At 35.2% G+C, this 23880-nt stretch overlaps 2 protein-coding genes across 2 annotated transcripts; one reads left to right on the top strand and one right to left on the bottom strand.

The window, feature by feature from the left end:
* The first annotated feature begins 7870 nt into the window (after positions 1 to 7870).
* LOC108206100 (BRCT domain-containing protein At4g02110) lies at positions 7871 to 14381 on the top strand. Its single transcript, XM_017376289.2, has 10 exons — positions 7871 to 8090; positions 8196 to 8285; positions 8719 to 8823; positions 9281 to 9382; positions 9495 to 9579; positions 10352 to 10421; positions 10517 to 10561; positions 10705 to 13146; positions 13245 to 13461; positions 13617 to 14381. Exons 1-10 carry the CDS (start codon positions 7998 to 8000, stop codon positions 14232 to 14234), a joined length of 3867 nt encoding a protein of 1288 aa, XP_017231778.1. The 5' UTR covers positions 7871 to 7997; the 3' UTR covers positions 14235 to 14381.
* A 5779-nt stretch (positions 14382 to 20160) lies between these two features.
* LOC108205842 (uncharacterized) lies at positions 20161 to 23249 on the bottom strand. Its single transcript, XM_017375934.2, has 3 exons — positions 22948 to 23249; positions 22083 to 22495; positions 20161 to 21647 (listed from the first exon to the last, which is right to left on the bottom strand). The coding sequence occupies exons 1-3, from the start codon at positions 23038 to 23040 to the stop codon at positions 20420 to 20422; spliced, it is 1734 nt and encodes a 577-aa protein (XP_017231423.1). The 5' UTR covers positions 23041 to 23249; the 3' UTR covers positions 20161 to 20419.
* Between the last annotated feature and the right edge of the window lie 631 nt (positions 23250 to 23880).

Here is a 23880-nt window from a genome sequence, read left to right as displayed (position 1 = left end):
AAGGTAAGAACAAAATAGAGGTCTTGTTCTATTGGCTGCAACAGGCCAAAACACAACGCCTATCCAAGGCCGCTTAGCTGGAATATTTAGCTGCAAATTGAATGATTTGAATCATCAACTTGAAAGCTTGTTCTTCTACTTGTTGAGTGTCACTATTAGTAATGGTTATATTGATCTTTTTCGCTGCTGCTTCTGATTCTACATGTTTTCAACCCCACCCCTTTCTGGGAATTCTCTTCCATCGATGACAAAGAACATGCATACTAAGATGAAGGATGAAATAGCGAACTTAAGTTCCGAAATCCATCGAATCTAGTTGGAAACAGTCATTGTCATTGACAGTCTGCTAGGTGAGCCTCATTTGGTGTTCTAAAACTTGAGTTGGTAAACGCCTGGATTTTGTCCAGATTTTGTTCAAAACGGACAATATGGTCCTACTCTCATAGTGGAATATATAATGTGCAATGCTTTGAGGAGGAAAAACGATGAACATGCAATTATAGTTTATTAACTCATTTAATTCAATTGAAGAAAATCTTACCCTATCAATCCTCTAAATTGATACTACGCACCTCAAATATATTATTCCAGATTTTTTTCCTAACAAATAAGTTGCTGATTTTAATTGGATGATTTATGTATATGCAGGGACTCTAATTATTATGAGCGAGTGAAACCAATAAAGTATTATCTTGCCAATGAGGATTTGGGAAAAAACTGGAAACAATTTTCAGAATACCAAGAAATAACACAATCCAAATCAATGTGTCTGGTTCTCATGATGAAGTGATTTTTTAAACATGTAAATTGCAGCTTCGTTATCACACTCTACTAGAATGGGAGTGATATCGAGGAATTCGAGTCTTGTGGTAATCTGTATTACGAAGAGAGTCTCAGACAATCTGTGCAAATAAAAATTGAAGGAGATAAAAAACGAGACGACATATATGCAGGGACAGATCTAAAATTTAAACTTTGAGGGGCGTCAAACAAATTTTCGGAAAACATCTACTAGTATATATTTTTAAATTTTATGAAGGCACTTTTATAATTTTGTAAAATTTAGAATAATAAAAAAATGTAAAAAAATATTTAAAGAGGCATGTGTCCTCACACCTCTTCCTACATCCACCCCGAACATATGCAAGATTCAAGTCCAGAAGACATTTCTGACAAATTATAACAATCTTTGATACTATCTTGGTCGACCAAGGACTAGCCACCCTTTGGCTACCTTATAATTTATTGTTTCCCTCCTATTTTATATGTCCATTTAAAAAAAAAACATATGTCAAAAAATAATTGATTCTATAAACTTTTGAAAATGAACATGTAAAAGTGGATAGATAGAGTATGACTTAATGTGACTTATGACTTAACATGACTTATGTGATAAGTTGGGAGTTTAAAATATCTGTTTGAGTAATTTTAACTTATTAATGACTTATGAGTTATAAAAAATATAATATAAAAAATAAAATTGATTTATGAGTAATTTATGTCATATGATTAATTTTTATCAAAAAAAGTTTAAAACGGTTAATCCACTGAAAAAAGTATCTTAAACTAACTTTTGATTTAAGTCAATTTCAGGTTTATTTCTGACTTTAAGTCGGATTTTGACTTATTACACAAGCAGATATATTTAAGTTTAAATTTGTAAAGAGCTTTACGTCCCAACTTTAAGTCGGGACAAACAGGCTCGTCCGAGAGACGACATTGTTTTTATGACACTTGCATTCATGTCTTCAAATCGCACACACGGAAATATCTGAGGCTTGCGAAGCCATGAATTCACCTCTGAGTAGGGGTGATCACGGTCTGATTTAAACCGCAAAATCCGCGTAAACCAATCCGATGTTAATCCGATCCAAACCGAAACCGAAATGAGGTTTACGGTTTCGATTCGACTAATTTAAAAAACCGTGGTTTGTGGGTTGGTTTCGGTTTTATATTAAACCAACCCGTTATAAAACCGAACCGCATATTTATATATATACAATATAATTATTTAATATTATATATATATATATAATATTAATTTTATATAAAAATATTAATTTTTTAATTTATACTTGTTGAGTTGTTGTTTAGCTACTTATCTTGTCAATACCAACTAAAACTCTACAAGTCATATCAATTCAGTGATCCACGACTTCGATTTCGATTCAAGTTTATGCATTTTATTAGACTAAAGTTTGTATTTTAATTTAACTATATAAAATTGTGCAAATGGAGAGAAAATGATACTTTATTTTCTAATATTATTCATGAATGCTCATCTCTGATTATAAATCTTAGTCATAAACCGATCAATCCGCTTAACCGAACCATCAAAAACCGCACCGCTTGGTCCGGGTTAATTGGTTTGCGGGTCACGGGTTGGTTTGAGATTTTAAAAAACCGCTAATGTACGGTTTGGTTCCGGTTCTACCTCCAATCCGAACCAAACCGAACCGCGATCACCCCTACCTCTGAGCCCATAATTTGCACTCCGGTAAACAGCACGGGGTATTCAATTGAGATTTTAGTAAATTATTTTTTATTTGTTGATTTTAATAGGTTGTATGTAATTTTAATTTTGTGCGGATTCTTAATAAAATGTCGTGAAGTTGATATAATTTTTTTACGATTTAAGCACAATAATTCAAAATCCCATTAATTTTGGTGGGATTTCAAAAAACTTAAAATACACTGAGAAATCCCTAAAATCCATCATTTTATGAAATCCAGAAAAAATTTATCAGCATTTGAATGCCATCGGATTTTAATGAATTTAAACAATATCAATTAAATATTATCAAATTTTAAAACATAATTTAATTAAAATCCAGACTCCAATTTTACATATATAAACTCCAGACTTTTTCTGCAGGGAACCTATGACATGACATAGATGTCTATCAGATATAATTTCATAAATTAAATTTTTATGTAAAATTCAGTATTTACCCTTTTGAAAATTTTAAAAGTAAATATGAAATTATATTTTATAAGAAATTTGTAAAACATGTTAAGCGATGAAGAAAAATCGTTAACAGAGGGAAAGAAGAAGAAGAAGAACTTCATGCAAAAATATAGGGGCCTTTTAGGTGTGTTTAAAATAAGTGTTTCTTACTTAAAAGAAAATAAGTGAAGTAAAAGTTAGAAGTAGAAGTTAGAAGTTAGAATTATTTGGGAAAAAAGTAGAAGTTACGAAACAAAAATTAGGAATACTAACTTTCTATAAGTGTTTCTTGACTTTTTACACAAACGGTACAAATGAGTGCTTCTAATTTAAAACTCCAAAAGCGGAGCTTTTAAGCCCAACCCAAACACCCACACTAATCTATGGCAAAGTATAGGTTTGTTGTTTTAAAGTTGTACTCCCCTCGTCCCCGTCATTTGTTTATATTGGAGGACGGAGGCTCGGCACACATTCTAATGCTCTCGTAAAACGTAGTTCGATAAATTATTTTGAACTTTTTTTCCTTCTGAATAAAAACTTGATATTTAAATTTTTATACAAAAAAAGAAATTTTTTAAAAATAAGTTATAAAACTATGTTTTATATGCGCCTTAAAATACGTGTCGAGCAGCATGAAAAAACTGTAAAGAAATGGGAGGGAGTGACCATGTGACTACAACCACTTAATGCCGAATTAGCTATGTATATATATTTTGAATGATATGCGGTATATTATAAATCTTTTTATTAATTATACAAGTAATACTTTTGCACCAATTTCAGCGAGGAGATTCACGAGTAAGGTGTATCCGTATGTATTGCGGAGTCTCGTGTACCACAAGTTAATACCTTTAAATATTTGGGTTCTATTATCCAGAGTAATGGTGATATTTCTGCGGATGTGACGCATCGTATTTCGATAGGATGGTTTCGATGGAGAGCTGCTACTGGTGTCTTGTGTGATAAAAGTGTACCGTTTAAGTTGAAAGGTAAATTCTATCGAGTAGCGATCAGACCGTCATTGCTATATGGTTCTGAGTGCTGGGCCTGCTGGCCATTAAGAAAAGCTCAGGAGCGTAGGCTAGAGACAGCGGAAATGCGTATGTTGCGTTGGATGTGTGGTAAAACCATGACAGATCATATACCAAATGTTACTTTTCGACGCCTTTTAGGTGTGGAGGCTATCTCTAAGAAAATAAGGGAGGGACGTTTACGTTGGTATGGACATGTTCGACGAAAATGTAACTCGGCCACGGTTAGAAGAGTTGAACATATATCGGTTCGGGATAAGAGAAAGAGAGGTCGGCCCCGTCGGACGTGGGCTGATCAATTAAGTTTAGATATGGGAGCCCTAAATCTCATGGGTGATATGACATTAGATAGAAATGATTGGAGAAGACGTATTAGAGTAGTTGAGACTCGGTCTCGTGGCGTCCAAAGGTTTTGATTGTCATGACATTATGCTTTCAGAACAGGTTCAGATTATTGATGGACATAGGAATTAAAGACAAAGAGGTTTTGAGTGTTATGACTATATACTGTGACGAAGAGGTTCAACTCTTTCATTGACAGACGAATTAGAGGTAAAACTGAGTCCCATGTGTTCGCAACCATGGGCTCAGGTACCATTTACATATGTATCACACCATACGTTGTCTTGCACTAAGCTGGGGGTCTGCACGGAAACAACCTCCCTATTCTTTAGAGTGGGGGCATGGTCTGCGTACATTTTACCCTCCCCAGACCCTGCTCTAAGCGGGATATACTGGGTTTGTTTGGTTTGGTTTGGTTTGGTTTAATATTTTATTTATTACTTTTGAAAAAGAGAAATTATGAATGGTACCACTGTGTAATTGGCTTTACAAGTGGTACCACTGCGAGTTTTTGACTTACAAGTGGTACCATCGTGTATTTGACAACCTGTTAAAAACATTATTCTGTGAAGTAAACGTTTAAACAGCTGTTAGCTTATAAAAAAAGGCAGTTGAGTACAGGAAACTTGAAATTTCCCGGGCTTTTAACCTCTGCAACAGTACAATCCAACAAAACATATATTTAGACAATCTCCAATACCAGAATGCCCTGTAAACTAGAATGTGCAAAAACCAAGAAAGCAATAGTTTCAAATCCAACAAAAGTAATTACCAGGACATCAAAAACATGTTAAAAAACATGAACAATTCAAGAAAACTAAATCTGTGATTGAGACTGTGAAGGAGTGCAGTGTGTGGTATTGGTCAGTGATGCCTGAGTTGCTGTGTCCTTTGGTTCCTTAGTCGCTTTAGCTGCATTACTTTGATCCCTCGCCCTAGGATTTCGAATCACCAGAGGCTTTCCACTGGCCTGCATTTCCTTCTTTTGCTTCTCAGTTAGCCCCCCCTTGCAGGTCCTGGCATTGTGTCCATAACATTCACACTTCTTGCATTTGATAGTCTTGGACCTCTTCCCTTTCTGATCTTCCCCCTCTTCTCTCCTCCTGTTTCTACATGGCCTCCCAACACCTCTCTTCATAGTAGGTGGACTCAGAATAGGTAAGTTTTCATAGGTTTGCCACTGTTCTTTATCAGGAATAGGTAAAATGTTGTAGTTATAAATTTGTTTGTAAGTGCTGACATGAAACCAAGTACTAATCACCTTTTGTGGATCAATCTTTGCATGAATCATTGCCCTGATTGCATGCCTGCAAGGGATTCCAGAGATCTGCCATGCTCCACAAGAACATACCTTGTTATTAATTGACAATGGGAACTGAGATTTACCTTCATGAATCTCATATTCCCCAGGACTGGACATAAAAGCTTTGCAGGTAATGATGTCCTTGCTTATAGATTTGAGCAACTTCCCAATCTTGGGACATAGATCATCATCCTTCCAAAGTCTTGCTCTTTCAGCTCTAGTTGCCATCTTAACCATACACACTCTCCTGATTCCTGCTCAGAGAAAACATAGCACAAACATAGAAAATATTAGTAGTGAAAAGATAGCACAAATATAGCAAATATTAGTGCTTTATCTTCAAGAAGTGTGAGGACTGGTCTACACCTATCAATCCCTAGAGTTGAGTTGAAGCTCTCCACAAAATTGGATGTATTGGAGTCATTGCAGACATTGGGATCAAATTTGTGCTTGCTCCAGGTTGAAGGATCCCCTAATTGTCCAAGCCACTCAATTGCTTTGTCACCCCCTTCCTTCTGCAGCCTCTCCATTGCTTTCCTAAAACTAAACTGAGAAGTGGCATTGCAAACCCTCCAAAATAATACATACATCAGGGGCCCTGGAAATTGTTTCTTAAAGTTTTTACTCAAATGCCTACAGTAGTATCTCCTTTTTGTTGTTGGCCAGACTTTATCAATAGCAAGATCAATTCCCTAAATTACAGTAAAAACAACAACAATTAGACACCCCAATTTGTCATCTAAAAAATCATACCAGTTGTCTTTGAAACTTTTTTGTTGAACAATCTATGTTCTGTCACAACTGTAGGCCTAGTTGTTGCTGCATTGGTTTGTATTGGAGAGAATCTGGGACTTTTCCTCACTGGTAAACTCTTGAAAGCAGTTTTGGGTGTAATTGGTGCTGGCAGTGTAACATTTGTTGATTTAGCTCTTGTTTTGGGTTGTCTTTTAGGGGTTTTCTTAGCTTTTTCCCCTTGGTTTTGGAAGGCCCAGGCTCAAATACTTGTGCATCACCCGCATTATCCAACACCTGAGAAAAAGGATCCCCCCTTGATCATTTACCTCTTTTACTTGATTTCCCTCATTTTCCCCATTTCCCTCTGCTTCCCCTTGTTTCTCCTTAAGCTCAGTTCTTCTCCTAAAATTCAGCACTGTCTTGTACAATTCATTAGGCCTAATAGTAGTCCCAACACATATATGTATCACTTCTTTCTCAGCCAATCTCTCAAACATTTTCATTAAATCCCTATCTGTTACAAGCAGTTGGTGCTCCATCTTAAAAGCATATCTGAATGTTGGAAACGCATAATCCAACTTCACACCTCACTTTTTAGCCTCGTCTTCATAGTCAATAACAACATCCATAATATTACACCTATCTACATCTACTTTAACTTCAATCACACCAGCCCTCCAAAAAAATCTCAACACTTTGTTATCACCCATTCTGCAGATACATGAAAAAACTACCAATAAACTAACAACTAACGATTTAAACACAAATAAATCACTACAAAAACAGATATGTGTATATATATGTGCATGCATCTTTTTTCAAACAATCGTTATGGATAGTCATATATGCATTACAGGAGCAAGAAGAGAGCAAGAATCAATACCTGTGAATCTGTGATCGAGATTGAGAAGAGAGAAGATGCAAGCAATCACCCACCGCTCCGCTCCGCTTAAACCATCAATTAGAGAAGAATAAGAAGGGTTTTGCCCGTTATATTGTTTCTTTTTTGGGCTTTTTGTTTTTATCAGCTGCTCAACACGTGTCTCTGTATTTTTACCGTATTTTTTATTTATTTTCAACTGCTAATACACCATTAAATACACTTGTACAAACGTTTGCTTAACGGTTGCTCGACGGAGTGGGTTCGTAGCTTTAAAATTTAAACACGATGATACCACTTGTAAGTCAAAAATTCGCAGTGGTACCACTTGTAAAAGCCAATTACACAATGGTATCATTCATAATTTCCCTTGAAAAAATTTGGTAAAATTTTAAATCCATATATTTAAAATATAATTGTACTGCCCCAAAAAATATAAAAAAATATTGATTGATTGCTTTTAAAATATCATTTTAAAATCTAATACCTAGTTATAATAATATCTTAAACCATTTTTTTAGATTTGAAAAATATTAAGAACCAAAAAAACACACTCTTAAAAGTCTTAAAAAATGTTGCCGCCAAAACAACAAATATAAAAGGACCGAAAATGTAGAAACGCGTGCCCTGTACTTCAATTCCTCATTCTTCCTCGAGACGTTTCATACATTCTACTAACACTATATAATCACACATTCAACCTTCTTCACCAATTCATCACTAATTCATCACTCGAATCAAAACCAAATAAAATCTTCGATGCCTGAAAATTCAGTACCCGAGCGTTCTCTTCAAGTTTTCAGTGATGTCCGGTTCGTTCTCCTAGGGTTCGACTTACTTAATAAAACCCGGGTATTTTTTAATTATTTGTTTTATTTGTGTTTTGAAATGTATTTGTTTGTACTGTGTTGATTATCATTTGATGGGCTAATTAATTTGATGGGGGTTTGTTTTTAGGTTTTGTCGCTGCTTGTTAGTGGAGGTGGAGTCGATGCTGGTCAGTATGGTCCAGATTGCACTCATGTTATTGTCGATAACCTTCTTTATGTTAGTCATTTCTTGTACTCTCGTTCTTTTTTATTTGAGTAGTATCGATTTATCGAGTTTTTTTAGTTACAATGTGTAGCCTATAGGTGTTGATTTAGATATGAATTTACAAACTATTAGTCGGTGATTATATTAATTGCGTTAGTACAAGTGTGCTAGATGAAATGTGATCAATGATTTTTAGCTTGTTAGTAGAACATGACCATTTATGTACCGTCTTTAGTTAGTTCTAAAATAGTACATTGGAGTAAATTAGTACATTTTCTTGAGAGATTTATACAAATATACTACATACTGAAGTGAAAGCAATATTAAGAATTTATGTTGTTGATGGTCTAAAAGTTCCAATTGGGACAGTAATTTGGAAGAGGAGTCTGAAAGAGTGGATTTTTATGTAATTGATGTTTATGCTGTGAGAATTTTTCTTTATTAGGATGATCCTCCGTGCGTTGCTGCTCGAAATGATGGAAAGGCACTAGTAAATGGCTTGTGGGTTGCTCACAGTTTTGAATTGGGCATGGCTGTTGGTACAGATTCTGTAAGTTATCCTATTCAGTCATTTTTTTGATATCCATATATTGTAGAAAGCTTCTTTATTTTCTGTATGCTAAGTTTGCGAGTGGCACACCTATAGGGAATGGTATATATTTGTGCTGCACTTCTTTGTTTCTACTCAGATTTTTTTTTTTTGGCTAAATCTACCCAGATGTTTGATATTTAAGAACCTAAATGGTTAGGCTAGTCATGTAGTTCGTGATTAGCAAGCAAGACCAAATCTTGGATCCTGGCATGGAACTTGTCTATTGTTTGTTTCATGTGCATCTGCCATAACTGCTTAAATATTCTATTCAATATGCTATATTTGTCTATTAGCTGTTCGTAAACTTTTCGTCTCACATTCAATTGCACCCGCCCATAAACACCAGTGTGTCCGTGAAGATGTTTGATTGTTTCCGTTTCTTGTTCAATATCATGTAATCTTCATTTGGTTCCAGGTTTTGTACAAACCTCCAAGAGATCAGAACGGTATTCCTGGTGCCCAATATTTAGTAATATGCTTGACTGGATACCAACGCCAAGATCGTGATGACATTATGGTTTGCTTATACCTATTATGCTTACATTTTATCTTTATATTTACATACAATATCTCTGCACTTAAATAAACTTTAGAATTTGTAACCTTACTAATACTTCTGTCCTACCCAGACATTGGTTAGCCTTATGGGAGCCAACTTTATGAAGCCTTTGATATCAAGCACAGTGACTCATCTTATCTGCTACAAATTTGAGGGTAGGTTTCTTTTCCTTCTTTTTTTGTGTTTACAAGAGGAGGATTTTCTGACCTGTGTTTGCCAAATTATAATTTAGTTTCTCTTTATTGCACATTACATGCATTATATATTTGTAAAGTCAATGCCGTGCCACTTACCTTAATAGAATCTGCTATGTAATGAACTCATGTCAGAAACCTTATTATAGCCTTATTTGGAACTTAAATAGAGAAAGATTGGTAAGTGCTATATATGCAAGACTAGTAGGGTGTTATTCCTCTTTTAACCTCGCAGCATTCCCGATTGATCCGTATATGTTCGCTAATCCTGCACGGGAGCCGGTCGATGCAGTGACAACTCTACATTCTATACTCCTGCATGATGATCTCCAAGATTTTATGGGTTCTTTCAGTGTGTATTTGTGCTACAATGGGTCTGGCTGGGAGCATTATACCTTCCTCCTCCCATTTTATTCACAAAGCTAGTTGCGATTTCTAACAGAAATTTATGTTGCACCAGTTGCAGTATTATCTTTAATCAGTTTTCGTCCACTACTTCGTTAATACACACATTTTTTTATTTTTGATCTAATTTTCTACAATCAAACTTTCTGTTGCTGCAGAAAGTGATTGGTCTTATGCAGTAGGTTCTCTGTTAATATAGAATCTTAAATGGCTCCAAAGCACCCCTATTTTATCGACCTATCTGCAAAGAATCCTGGAATTGTGATTAGTATGTTTGATGAGGATATGAACATTGCATTTAATCTATTTGGTATTCTCCATTTTGTAGGTGACAAGTATAAGCTTGCAAAGAAAATAAAGAAGATAAAGATTGTCAATCATCTGTGGTTGGAAGACTGGTATAGCTCAGCTCTCTTCATGCATGTATCTTTGCATGTTTTGTCCTATTGTTATTTTCTCTAACAATGTTTCCCAAACATTTTTTCCCTGGCAGCTTGAAGGCTTGGAAAATTCTACCAGAACTAGATTATGATAAGAGGTTTGACTGATACTGTCTTCTGTAATTGTTTAAATTTAAATCATGTACCACACCCCTTTCCCCCAAAGAAATAGTAAGACATAATTTGCTTGAAATTGATCTCTTCTTCCTCGTTTATGTATTTATAATGTATTGGCTTGCAGTGGATATGAAATGGAGGTCTTAGAGGCAGTGGCTAAAGATTCTGAGGAAGCAGATGTCAGTTTAAAGAATCAGCAGATCCCGAATTCCTTAAGAAACCACCTAGATACAAGTGTATCTAGTGATCGGTCAAATTTTATCAATGCTAATAACATGGTATCTATCGCTGGAAGGGAGAGACTATCTGGTCGAGACTTAGATAGCACAGATGTTCCTGCAACTGTGGGTAACGACTTCGGTTCCATTTTTGGAAGTGGGAGGTCCCCTCTTTCCGATTCAAGGAAATCCAGCCTCAGACTTAACTCTAGTGAAGCCACACAAACATTGGACTCGGGGAAAGGAACAGGCTTCCTGAGCACTGGGGCGATCATAAAGACAGGCAGGCGTGATGTCAATGATGAATTTTCCTTTCCGTTTGTGCCAGCCGGTTCACAAGAGATGAGCAGAAGGGAACTGTTGGACTCTGCATCATTGATAAGTGGTCAAAATAATACAAGTGATAAGGTATTATATGACAAGGATGCCCATGATTTAATTCCGGCTTCTGCTTCAAGTCCCATATATAGAACTACCAGCCCCAGGCTGTCTAGCAGGATCTCCCTAGGTGCTGAGTGGAAGTCAGCAGCTTTTGAAACACCCATCTCTAAAGCAACCAACTTAGAGACAAGTCAAGATGCCACATTGGAGGAAACGGTTCAAATTAATTATGTTCATTCCGAAATGGGCAGCTTGCATGGTAAACCCAAGAATAGAGATTGTTTAGATGGACAAGAACACTCCTGCGATGAAGTTCCAAATAATTCTTCTTCTAGAAGCCAAATGAAGGAAACTGAGAGATGTAATGGTCCTTCCGATGCGAGCATGAGTGCACATTGCAAGCCACCTGTGAACAAGATATATAATAGAAAGACCTGGAGTAAGGGAAGTACAACAAATCTGAAAAGTTACTTAAACAATAGTTTACCTGAAGACAATCCTGCACTCTCTTACATAGGGGTAGAAGAGACAGCAAACTATAAAAAGATTGAAATTCTCCCTTCAGCAGCAAATTGTATTGAATCGAGAGCAGCAGAAGTTGATGTTCTGCAATCTAGAAATGAAGTTCAGAGGAAATTGACGTCAGTGGATGATGAGACTGAAGCTCTAGTGGAGAAAGAAAATAATGTTGTTAAAGCAGTTGGCGATAAAAATGAGACTTCAACAGGAGAAAGTGATAAATCTGAAGAGCTGTTTACTAATGGAAATATTGGTGTTAAATTCCGTAGGCATGGTACTAAGACATCCGGAAATGAAAAGGATGGGGATAAACAGGAAAAGGTTGCCTGTGGCAAAAGAAAGCTGGGGAAATCTGCTGATATGCAAATACTGTCCAAGGAAATTGCAAGCAGAAGGAAAAATCGCTCATCAAATGAACAGAAAAATACTGTTATTGATATGGATCCTGAGAATGAGTTTACAGAAGCAGTCTTTGTGAAGAACAATGGTGAAGCTGAAGTAGAAATTTCTGGAAAGCAATTGGGTGTCCGGAGTAAGAAAACAATTAATAAAAATGAAGATGCCTCTAAACTGAATAAAGCAGCAACTGGTGGTAAGAGGAAGCTCACACAATCAGTCCATTTGGAGAAAACAGTGAAGGAGAAGATGAGCAAGGGCAAGAGATGCCGTCAAAATAAATGGAATGAAACAACTGCACCTCTTGAGACTCGCAAGAACAACAAAGAATACGAGTTTAAGGAGATCTGTGAAGAGAATGCTGGAGAAGTTGAACCAGAAACACGTGGAGATTTAGGACCTGAAGATAAACCAGAAGTGTGTAGCTCTAAAAATGACAGTTATGCATTGGCAGTCCCTAGCAACACAACAGCAGCCGGTGGAAAAGTGAATGATAGTGCTGAAAAGAATAAGATATTTTGCAGAAAGAGAGAGCTTGGAGAACCTATGAACATGAAGAGTTTAAATGATAGCAGGAGTACAGGGAAGAAAAATCTTTCACACAAAATCAAGAAAGGGAAGTGCATATCTGTTACAAAACTAGCTGGCAGTCCTAAGGCTGAAGATGAAAAGAATGAAGCTGCATCTGTTAATAAGCTGACAAAATCCATGGAAAATGACAGAAAAAGCGTGCTAAACCATGTTGGGGATCAAAGTGCGAGACACGGCATAAATCAGTCGATGAAACTGGATTCATACGAACTGTCTAGAAATCTTGATTCAACGAAAAGCAATTCAAGAATGACTGTCAAAATGGACTCAAAACCTGAGCCTATATGGTTTATCACAAGTGGGGATAAATCACAAAAAAAGGAGTTTCAGCAAGCGATACGGAAATTAAAAGGGAATTTATGCAAAGATTCTCACAAATGGTCGTATCAGGCAACACATTTTATTGTACCTGATCCACTTCGGAGAACAGAGAAGTTTTTTGCTGCTGCTGCATCTGGAAGGTATGTCCTGTTTGACTATCATTGTTTACCCTCCTTTGTACTATTTCATGTGCCATTACACTGTATTAATTTATATCAATGGACCTATATACTTGCAGGTGGATTCTGAAAAGAGATTATATAAGTGATAGCAACAAGGCAGGGAAATTCTTGTCAGAGGAGCCTTACGAGTGGTACAAGAGTTGCCTAAGCGAAGATGGTGCTATTAACTTGGAGGCACCAAGAAAATGGCGCCTTCAGCGAGAGAGAACTGGTCATGGTGCCTTTTATGGATTGAGAATTGTCATATATGGCGAATGCATTGCCCCTTCTTTGGTATGCGTTGAAGTTTAATGTTGCTCAGCCTTTTCATTCTCATACTTGATTTACGATATAGATATAATCGCTCAAATTTGAATAGACAATTTTAGGGATTGTTATATATTGTACATGCATATGTGAAGTTTATGTTTATATGATGAGTTATGCAGGATACTCTTAAGCGTGTTGTTAAGGCTGGAGATGGAACTATATTAGCTACTTCTCCACCGTACACTCGATTCTTGGAGTCTGGGATCGACTTTGCTGTTGTCAGTCCAAGCACGCCACAGACCGATATGTGGGCCCAGGAGTTCTTAAGACATAAGATACCATGTGTAGTAGCCGATTACTTGGTGGAGTTTGTTTGCAAACCAGGCTACTCCCTCAAAGAGCATGTTCAGTTCAACACTGATGATTGGGCGGAAAAATCATTAAACAAACTTGTAAACCAATCAGAGACGAATGAATGGCAAAAGGATCCAGCAAATGACGGCGATAGTCCTGTTCTACCATCTCCAGGGGCAACAATGCCCTCAAATTGTCACGGTGATAGTGATTTACTATGTCAAGTCTGCGGATCACCTGGCAGACGAGAGGAAATGCTGATTTGTGGTCATGTAAACAAATCCGTTGGTTGTGGCAGTGGCATGCATATTGATTGCTGCGATTCTTCTTTGCCAAATGTACCGAACAGAGATTGGCTGTGCCCAAAGTGTAGTAAAAGTAAGAGTAGGAAAAGAACTCCAAAGAGTGCTAAGAAAAGAACCTCTGTATCAAAGAGGAAATGATCTCTTATGCTAGTCAGGTCAAGTCATCTCATTCTTGTACATGCAAGTTCTTCCAAATTAATATAGTTATGGTCTAAGTAATTAGTAATTCTCTTCTTTGCAATTCTGTTCCAACTGAAATGTAGATGTTTGGGATCGTTTAAGTAATATCTGATCAATAACACTAAACTTTTATGGAAATGATCCATGATGCACACTTGGGCTGACTGTTATCAGTGTATGTTTTGACCCAAAAATATTGGGCCATTTAAGATTTTGGTCCAAGTTGAAATCTCTGGAGCACACCTTACAAAAATGTTTGAAACATGAAAACATAATGAAAGATTGTTTGACGAATCAAATTTGTTTAAGTCGAGCAAAACGAGTATTTCGCTTAACAACAAAATAAATTTAAAGCTTTATTCCAGGTGGAATTGTCAAATATTTCACCTTATTCTACTACTTGAAGTTTGCTAATTGTCTTGGGAATGTTTCTTCCACGTGCTAGCATGATAATATTAAAGAGAATACGATGCATGCAGGACTAGGCCTGTAAACGGATCGGATTTGGATCGGATCTAACTAAATCCATATCCTAATCCATTTAAATTTATCGGATTCAGATCGGATCGGATCAGGAGTCGGATATTTTACAAGTCAATCCATATCCGCTCCACTCGGATCATGGATAATCGGATCGGAGCCCCGATCCACTAAAAATTATGAAATATATTTTTTCACCGTGAACAATATTTTAACTTCCATACAAAAAAAAGTGATATTTTCTAATTATATTAATTCATAAACTTTAGCGTAATAGGTAAAAAAAAAAAAGCTAATAAAGCAGTATTTAATAAAAACTTTGTTAGTTTTCCTATAAAAACTTCAACACAAAATTTATCAAGTAAATAAAAAAAAAAAAATAAGTTGCTAAATATTTTTGGAGGAAGCAAATTATAATTTGCTCCTCTATTAATAAGGATTAAAATCGATAAATATGTCTTAAATACGGAACCAGGTGATTGAGGAGGTTTTAAGTGGAAGAGTTAGCTCCTGTGTTTATACTCACTCTGCATAAAAAAAAGAGTGATTATTAGATTAACCGGATAACAAGAGTGAGAGCCATGTCAAGAATTAGGAGCAACTGATCGATTATAAAAAATTATGATTTAGGGTTTTGTCTTGTTTCTTTAGAAATTTTTATTTTGTATGTAATATATTAATAATTATATTATATATTATAATACAATATAATATAAAATATATAATATAGTTAAGCATGAATCGGATCGGATCGTTAACAGATCGGATTTGACCATATCCATATCCATTCTTTATCGGACCGGGTTATTATCGGATCGGATTATTAGCAGATCGGATTTTTTTAATAAAGATCCATATCCATTTATTTGACCACGGATCGGATCGGGTCGGATCGGATATCCGATCCATTTACAGGCCTATGCAGGACACACAAAGAAATTAAAAGCCGAGAGCAATTTCCATAAATTAATACTCCAGCTTTGTTCTATTTTTCAATCTTCAATTTTTTTTGAAGTGAAATATAAATATTTTAATTTGACAAAAAAACAATTTCAAAAAATGTTGAACTGAAATATCTTTCTTTTTTTTTTAACTTAAATTATGTACAAAAGGAAAAATATATTCAAATGCTCATGTAGGGAACGACGGAGTAACTGATAGATTAATTAATAAATCAGATTTTCGTATTTGTACTAGTTATTATTTATAAAGATAAAGATAAAGATATTCTGTAAAATTCTAACGGTTTAATTTTGTTATATAATTTGAGATTAGGGAAAGGGTTGAAGAGACATATACAACGCGAAAGTGATAAAAAAAACAGTTGTAAGATTCGAGGCAAATCCAGCATTAATGTTGAGATTAAGAGATAAGAAAGTGAAGCAAAGCACATGACTAATCACATGCTAATATATCTGCCCATGATCCATCCTCTCTCGTTTGCTCCCAACATTCAAACCATATCGCCTTTTCCTTTTCCTTTTCTTTTAGTTTCGCTGTTATTCTCTATATTTATTCTGCTTTAAAACCTCATGTTTCTTTATTCTATACATCCTTATTATTCTTATTATTTTTGGTCGTTTCTTTTTATCCATTCCTATTTGTATGTATAATTTTAGGATTGAAGTCAATCTTATATCAAGATCAAAGGCTTGGCATCTTCTTTTTACTCCCCCTGTTTTTTTTAAATGACGCTTTGACTTTTGGCACACACTTTTAAGTGCTTTGACCGGATAGTTAAAAATATTATTTTTAATTTTTTTTTTCTGAATAATAATATATAATCAAAATTTTTATTCAAAAAAAGAAAATTTAAAAAAATAATATTTTCCCGTATCACATACTCTTTCAAAGATATATCCAAAAATTTTACTAATTGAAAAAACAAGAAAAGAAAGGAAGACCAATACCATCGGAGACTTTGAAGTGGTATATGATACTTTACTCCTACAACCTGCATTTTTCTGTGGTTGAAGAAAGTGGTTACGTCCCTCGTGAAGAAGCCCTTTACTTTGGCCACAAGACAATAAAAAATGCTTGCAAAAAGATGTTGTATCTGTTACGACAGTAATATCATACACCATAAATATGCATAAAAAATCAAACCGATTGAGCAGTTGAGGATTAGAAAAAGACGCAGCTGACAAAATGCTCCTATTTTTATCCCTTTCTCCACAACTCAAGAATCAGAGGGGATGCTGAGATGTGAAGCCATGTTAGCTTTTCACCATTCCTCCACTCACACTCCACTATTCGCATTCAATACGAAATTTAAATTATATTCGGTGTTTTGAAATTCGTTCATCTCTGAAAATGTTTCATATTTAAATTCACTAGATTTCTTATTCCAGAGTAATATAAAACTTGCATTGCGTCAGTTCATCTGTATCGGTATGAAATGTGCATGCATGAAGCCATTATAGTTGTATACCCTATAGCCTGTAGGCATGTGTGGGAGCTAGTTCGTAGGTTTTACAGCAGATCCACCTATTTTATTTTATTTTTAACATTTTATTAAAGAAATCTCAGAAATCAATATATTCCTCTTTTCACTAATAAATAAATGTATATGCTTTTTATATTGAGTGTCCAGCATTTTTTTTAGATGCCATATCATACATGGGAATCAAGTTTTTAAAGATCAATGTAGAAATTTTTTCATTATCATATTTCAAATTTATCCTATTTAGTCGCTTAACTGAAAATTCAAACGTATGAATGTGGTTATCACATGAAAATAAGTAAATATATAAAAAAAAATTATATTTTAATAAATTGAATCAATCAATTTTTTACAAAAGAACTATAATCGATTCGATATTTTGTAACAAACAATTAGTACTCTACAACTTAAACATACATAGAATATATAATATTATACAATAAATCGACATAAATTTCATATAGAAATAATTGTTATATATAAATATAGACCGCTAATAGAGATTTTTGGATTTTACCGGATGATCTCTCGCGTGTGGAAGAACCAAAATTCGAAGCTTTGTTACATAGCTTTGTTTATTTTTACGTACACATGAATGATTATATTCAGTCTTTATAAAAGCAATTAGAAACAGGAATAAAAGTTTGTAGAATCATGACGACATTTTCTGGTGTATATGCATTATTCTATTTTCGTTGTAAATATTCCCATAATTGTATTGTTTGATAACATGCATGCTCCACGGATTTTGAATAACAGGTTCTTAATATACTCAAGAGTAATCTACGTTCACAGAAGCTGATACAGAAAAATGCACAGAATGATGGAATCTACGTTCACAAAAACTGATAAAAAAAATGCACAGAATGATGGATTTCACTGATTTCTGCCCTCTGTCATTTTTGTTTAGTTTTGGACTCTGTCTTTTCGGTTTTGAGCTTTCAGTTTCAAAGTCTACGGCTACTCTTTGTATAAACAAATATTTGTATTAAACTTTTGATATCTTTTTCCTATTATTCAATATATTTATTATATATTATTATCTTTATAATTTGACTCTTTTTTTTCTTCTATCTTTATAAACAACTGGTAATGAAATTGCGAATAATTTATTTTATACCAAATCGAAGAGCATGAAAATCAAAAGTATTGTTGATTAGAGTTGAAGAAAAGAGCATGTCTTGCTAGAATCCGAAGAAAAGTTAAAGATGACGTCACTTGCAAGTGAGGTTTTCAGATAAAATAACATATCCACTGGTAAACTCGCTGCAGTATTATTTTTATAGCATGACGTTTTCTTGATCTTGCGAAACCACCGAAATTAAAAAGAATCAATTATTTAATCACCTTGATTACGAGGAAATACGGAAAAATAATAGGTCAAGTAGAACTATTGCATCAAAGTTTGCCACTCCGTTTTACAAGAACGCTCAATGTCTTGAAATGGAGGTACCGTTTCTATTTTAAACCATTTAATCCACAAGAAGACATGGCTTCAAAAAGAATATTTGTACTCACATTGGTAAGAAGAATTTAACTTCATTAGTTCTCTTTCTTATGTAATCATATATGTTCATGTTTTCTGATAAGTTTGCTACCATCTTCTGAAGTCTCGACTGAACTTGTAAAATTGCAATGACGATATTTTTAATTGTTGTTAGGATAAATTGAACATGTTTATTAATTATGTATATTATTGAAAGACAGTGTGACAATTTAACATCATTTGGCTAGCATGGTGATGATTCATTTTCATCATTTTCTTCTTGGCTCTTTCTGGATTCAGCTGATGTTCTTTCTTTTAGTTGCAGAAAGACCATGCTCAAAAGAAGAAACAAAAAACATATCTGTGCCTCTGATATTTAAAGGTTTTAAGTCATAATACCATTTTCCCCACCAAACCACTTGGCTGAAGCAAAGATAAAAATCAGCCAACCATTTTTACCTTATCAAAAGCATGAATATAGAAAACATCAGATTAACCATTTAATAAAGTAGTCCAACTACTTCTCCATGTGTTAGTGTGTTACTCCAAGTTTTATGTTGCATGTTCTGGATATACAAAACAATTCACCTGTTTAGTGATTTCAAGAATTTGCATACCAAGCCATTATATTTGACTTGAAGATCATTTTTTTACCCTGGTCAAATCTTAAAAATGGGCTATTTCTAGAGAAAAGCTTTTCAAAAGATGGATCCAAAGGCACTGAAGGTAGCAATTTACACTGAAATGTTTTCCCCATTTTTTGTTCAAAATGTGCTGCAGGCATACAACTCTTCAAAAGAACAATTAACAATGTATTAATCTAACTTAGTTCTCCTACTTCGAGGTGAGCGGAACGTCAGACGAGTTAGAGTCGAACTCAAAACTTGAGATAACTGAGGATATATCCTTAATAACTTAGATTATCGGTAGTATGTGATAATTTTACCGTTCTCTGTGATGTAATATTTTCCGGATGTCGATATTTGAAAAATGTGATATAAATGTATAAGACATCCAAGTAGAAGATGGAATTACTAAGGCTATGTGCAATGCAGCATTCAGAGGCTGAAAATGTAGTATTTGTCCTAGAGGCATCAAGTAACCCACCCTTCTTGGATCCTCTGGTCCAGAAGATAAGAGAGAAAGGACAATGGCCTTTCACAATTGTACCATTCAACAAGGATAGATGCCAAACAGATGAATGCTACCTGGCTATGCATACAATTGTGAATTATTATATACACGACAAAGTAAAGAATGAGACAATGGCAAACTAGTACATGAAGCAGAAATCTAGGCTTGTGAATAGTCATGGATAAGCCTTTTGGCAATGCAGCAGATAAAACATGAGAGAGGTAAATGCTAAGCCTTTTTTCTTGCTGCTGCTACAGTTATTAGCCACATCTAACTTTTCACCTTTTTGCAATTTAATGCTTTTGTTTTCCTTTTACATTAACTAGCAGATAGAAAGAAAGTGACAGAAGAAGATGATCTCGAAGTTTTATTTAGTTCAACAAAATTTAAATATAAAGGTCTAGTACTGAAATTAACTCTGTACATGATGCTCATAAGAGAAGGGACATGGGAAAGGAGGACATAGGTGACAAAATTTCCCCAGCAGAGGAGTAATATACAAGACAACACTAACAGTTTACTCTGCTGGTAATATCCGATTAATTCTAGGATCCCCATTCTTCATCGTAATCAGATATTTATCTTAATTGTTGTGAAAGATTAACAGCTTAATGCTTCGTACTTCACTGCGATTGGAAGATTGAATCCGGTCTGCGATAGCAAATTTCCGACTGCTGCAAGGTCCCGGCAGAAAACACCTTGAAACACTGATGATGCTGCAGAAGCTGCTGCGGATGAGGTGTTTTTGGTATTGGCCATGTTCATTGAAGCTGCATTGATTAGTTCGGCTTGGTCTTGTTGGACCTGATGAACTTGCTGTTGTATTGCTGCCGTAGCTTGTAATGTAGCACACGTCTTTTTCCTTTGCTTTTCAGTTGATTCATCATCCAGAATCGTGGACATAACACTAGTATAACCCTTCTGAATCAATCTATACAACAGTAGTGAAGACATCTTCGCTCTGTCCCTGATTGAATCAACATCCTGTTCATTGGAAAATTGACATCTGTCAATAAAAGTAATTGATTTATCAGGCTTGTGTCGTAGAGTAAGCAACAAATGGGCTCTCTCTAATTCAGATCTTGAACATCCCCTTCTCAAACCAATCAATGCATAATAATCCACATTTCCAGTCTCTCCAGAAGCTACCCTTTGTTTTAAAGCTTGAATCTTCGTGGCTAATGTACATAACCTTCCAGGGATTTCTCTGTAATGGACATACTGACGCTTCCATGCTGGACCAGGAAGTTTTCGATCACGCAAGATTGTATTGTACAAAAGCTTTAAGTGTTCAAGATCATGGAGAGAATCAGGCAAGCATCTTATACTCTCAAACAAAGCAGCTCTAGTACTGAGAGCATCAATACAGGATGGGTTCAAGGCCAAAGCTCGGTTACAATCTGCCAATGATTCAGCAATTCTACCAGCCAATCTATATGCTGAAGCCCTGTTCATATAACACTCTGCTAAGAACCCTTGCGGGGCTCCACGTCGGCCATCGACAATCTTTGAGAAGTGTCGTACGGCTTCAGTGTAAAGCCCTGCATCCAGGGCTGCCATTGCTGAGGTTTTACGTCGAAGGAGAAGCTTAATGTGGCTTATGAGTTGAGTAATGTTTTCCAATTCAGTTTTGGGTTGCATAGGTGGTTGATTGTTAATCATAACATCTCCATAAATTGGAAACTTAGAGAAAGAGAAGCTATCATCAGACCAGCAAACACTCTCTCGACGAAAGGCCGCAGAAGCCATACGTTTTCCTGTCTGAAGAAGCACCAAAGCATCTTCCATTAATCCCAAGTAACAACATGCTTGTCCCAAAACCAAGTACCTATAATCACAAAAGTTTCATCAGCTTCGACACATTAAATACCCAATTCACAAAAATATTGATCTAGAACATGTTCACTGTGATCTGAATATGATTAAACATGACATGATATATTTTGTCCAAATATAATAGTCGCATCCAATTAATTTTAAAATTTATACATGATAAAATAACAAATCTAGTGAATCACAGCTCTTAATCACACACACTCTGGTCATTCAACATTATATTCTGTAAGTACATAATTCCAAACCAAACCAAACCAGTTCAAGCCAGCAAAGAGTGACACATTTTGACTTTATCACTAATATCTTATTCAACCACAAAGCGTGCTTACTGATTTCATCATCTATAGCTGTCACTTAATTAAACTCCAATATCTATATTAATATAAATATAATAATAAATATACAAAACAAAAGATGGGAAAATTACCTCCATTGACCCTGTTTATCACAATTTTTAGTCAAACCAGCCATGACTTTCTTCTTCAAATCTGAAACAGAGAAGCACTTAAAACTCGGTTCATCGTGACTCGGTGAGTCACCGGATAAAAGCTTAACTCGTTCTTTAGAAGAGTGTTGGGACGAGTTATCAGACGACAAAGAAGACGATGAGTAGTCATCAGAAGATGACATTTTGAGACTAGGAATGTAGTCTTGTAACATATCAGCAACATCTTTGTATCGCCTTAAATAGAGTAAAGATCGGGCCTTTAACTCGAGAGCTGACTCAGATTTTGGTGAAAGAGTCAAGGCTGCATCAAGAAGATTAACAGCTGAAGCGAGTTCACTCGGTTCTTGTGTTGCTAATAGATATCTTGCATCTTTCACATACTTATCAACAATCTGCATATACACACAAAATATGTTAATGGGTGTTCAAGAATTGTGATCAATGATAAAGAATCGTAAACATTGAATTTTTGTACAAATTTGATTAATGGGTCACCAAAAAACTACAAGAAACAATTGAATATAACATAAAGATTGAGTCTTGGTACATATTTGAATAATGGGCCACCAAGAATCTTCAAAAAACAGCCAAATATAACTTAAAAATCAAGTCTTGGTACACATTTGAATAATGGGTCACCAAGAAATTTCAAGAAACAATTGAAAACAACATAAAGTTTGGATTTTGATGCATTTAAACTACATGGGTCGCAGTGATATCATGTAACTAATGATAAAATAAGATAAAGTTACAATCTTGATGCAATCAAAAAGATGGGCTTTAGTTAAAATGCTTTGAACAAGAAAAAAACTGAGATTTTAATGGAGTGTCAATTCAATGTTACCTTCTTGTTCGTAAGGTACCATGGCTTCTTGTCTGTGCAAGTGAGTGAAGAAGATGGAGATGAAGGCATAGTTGATGTGCAAAGATCAACCATTAAATCTCTCTCTTTCTCTCTGATAATGCGAGTGTAGGAGAATATGAGAGAGAAGGTGATAGTGGGGGAGAGATTTAAGTTGCAATAGCTGGTTTGGTTATGATGGTTGATAGAGAAGGGTCTGAGAGAGAAAAGATATAAAAACACCAAGGTGACAGCAAGAGAAAGCTTTGAGCCTTGTATTTCATAGCTGGCACTTGTGCATTCTCTCTCTAGCCCTAGAACTGTCTACAAGGCCTATTCTATTCTTGGTTGTGTGTCTATTACTCATTTACCCTCCAACCTTCCCACATTAATTTCATTTACTCGTTTACTGCCATGTAAAAATGAGAAAATGCTTGGATTTGTTACCCATTCACGGGTTATTCACTCGCTGGGTCGCTGCCTCAACTATCCGGGTAAAAAATTTAAAGGCGGCAATAAATTGAGCCGAAGAAATATGTGAAACTTTTAGGGGCCATCTGAGTTTTCGCCTGTACAGATTTGGTGGCTGTTTAGTCAACTTTTGGTTTTCAAACTTCCTTTTGTTTTCGTGAAGATTTTATTAAGGGTCTTTCTAATGTGTGCACAATAATCACTAAGAGAGGTGTATTCGATTAGGATTTTAATGGATTGTTTTTAATCTATGGATTTTAATGGATTTTGTTTGATTTTGATTTTGTGCGGATTCTTGATAAAATGTCGCAGAGTTGATAGGATTTAAGCACAATGTTTCAAAATCCCATTGATTTTGATGGGATTTCAGAAAACTTAAAATACACTGAAGAATGCCACAAAATCCATCATTTTATGAAATGCAAAAAAATCCATCAGCATTTGAATACCATCAGATTTTAATGG

This window comes from Daucus carota, chromosome 2, assembly GCF_001625215.2.
Source record: "Daucus carota subsp. sativus chromosome 2, DH1 v3.0, whole genome shotgun sequence".
Lineage (NCBI taxonomy): Eukaryota > Viridiplantae > Streptophyta > Magnoliopsida > Apiales > Apiaceae > Daucus > Daucus carota.
The sequence above is the reverse complement of the archived record's forward strand: the minus strand, read 5'-3'. Positions and strand labels throughout refer to the sequence as shown.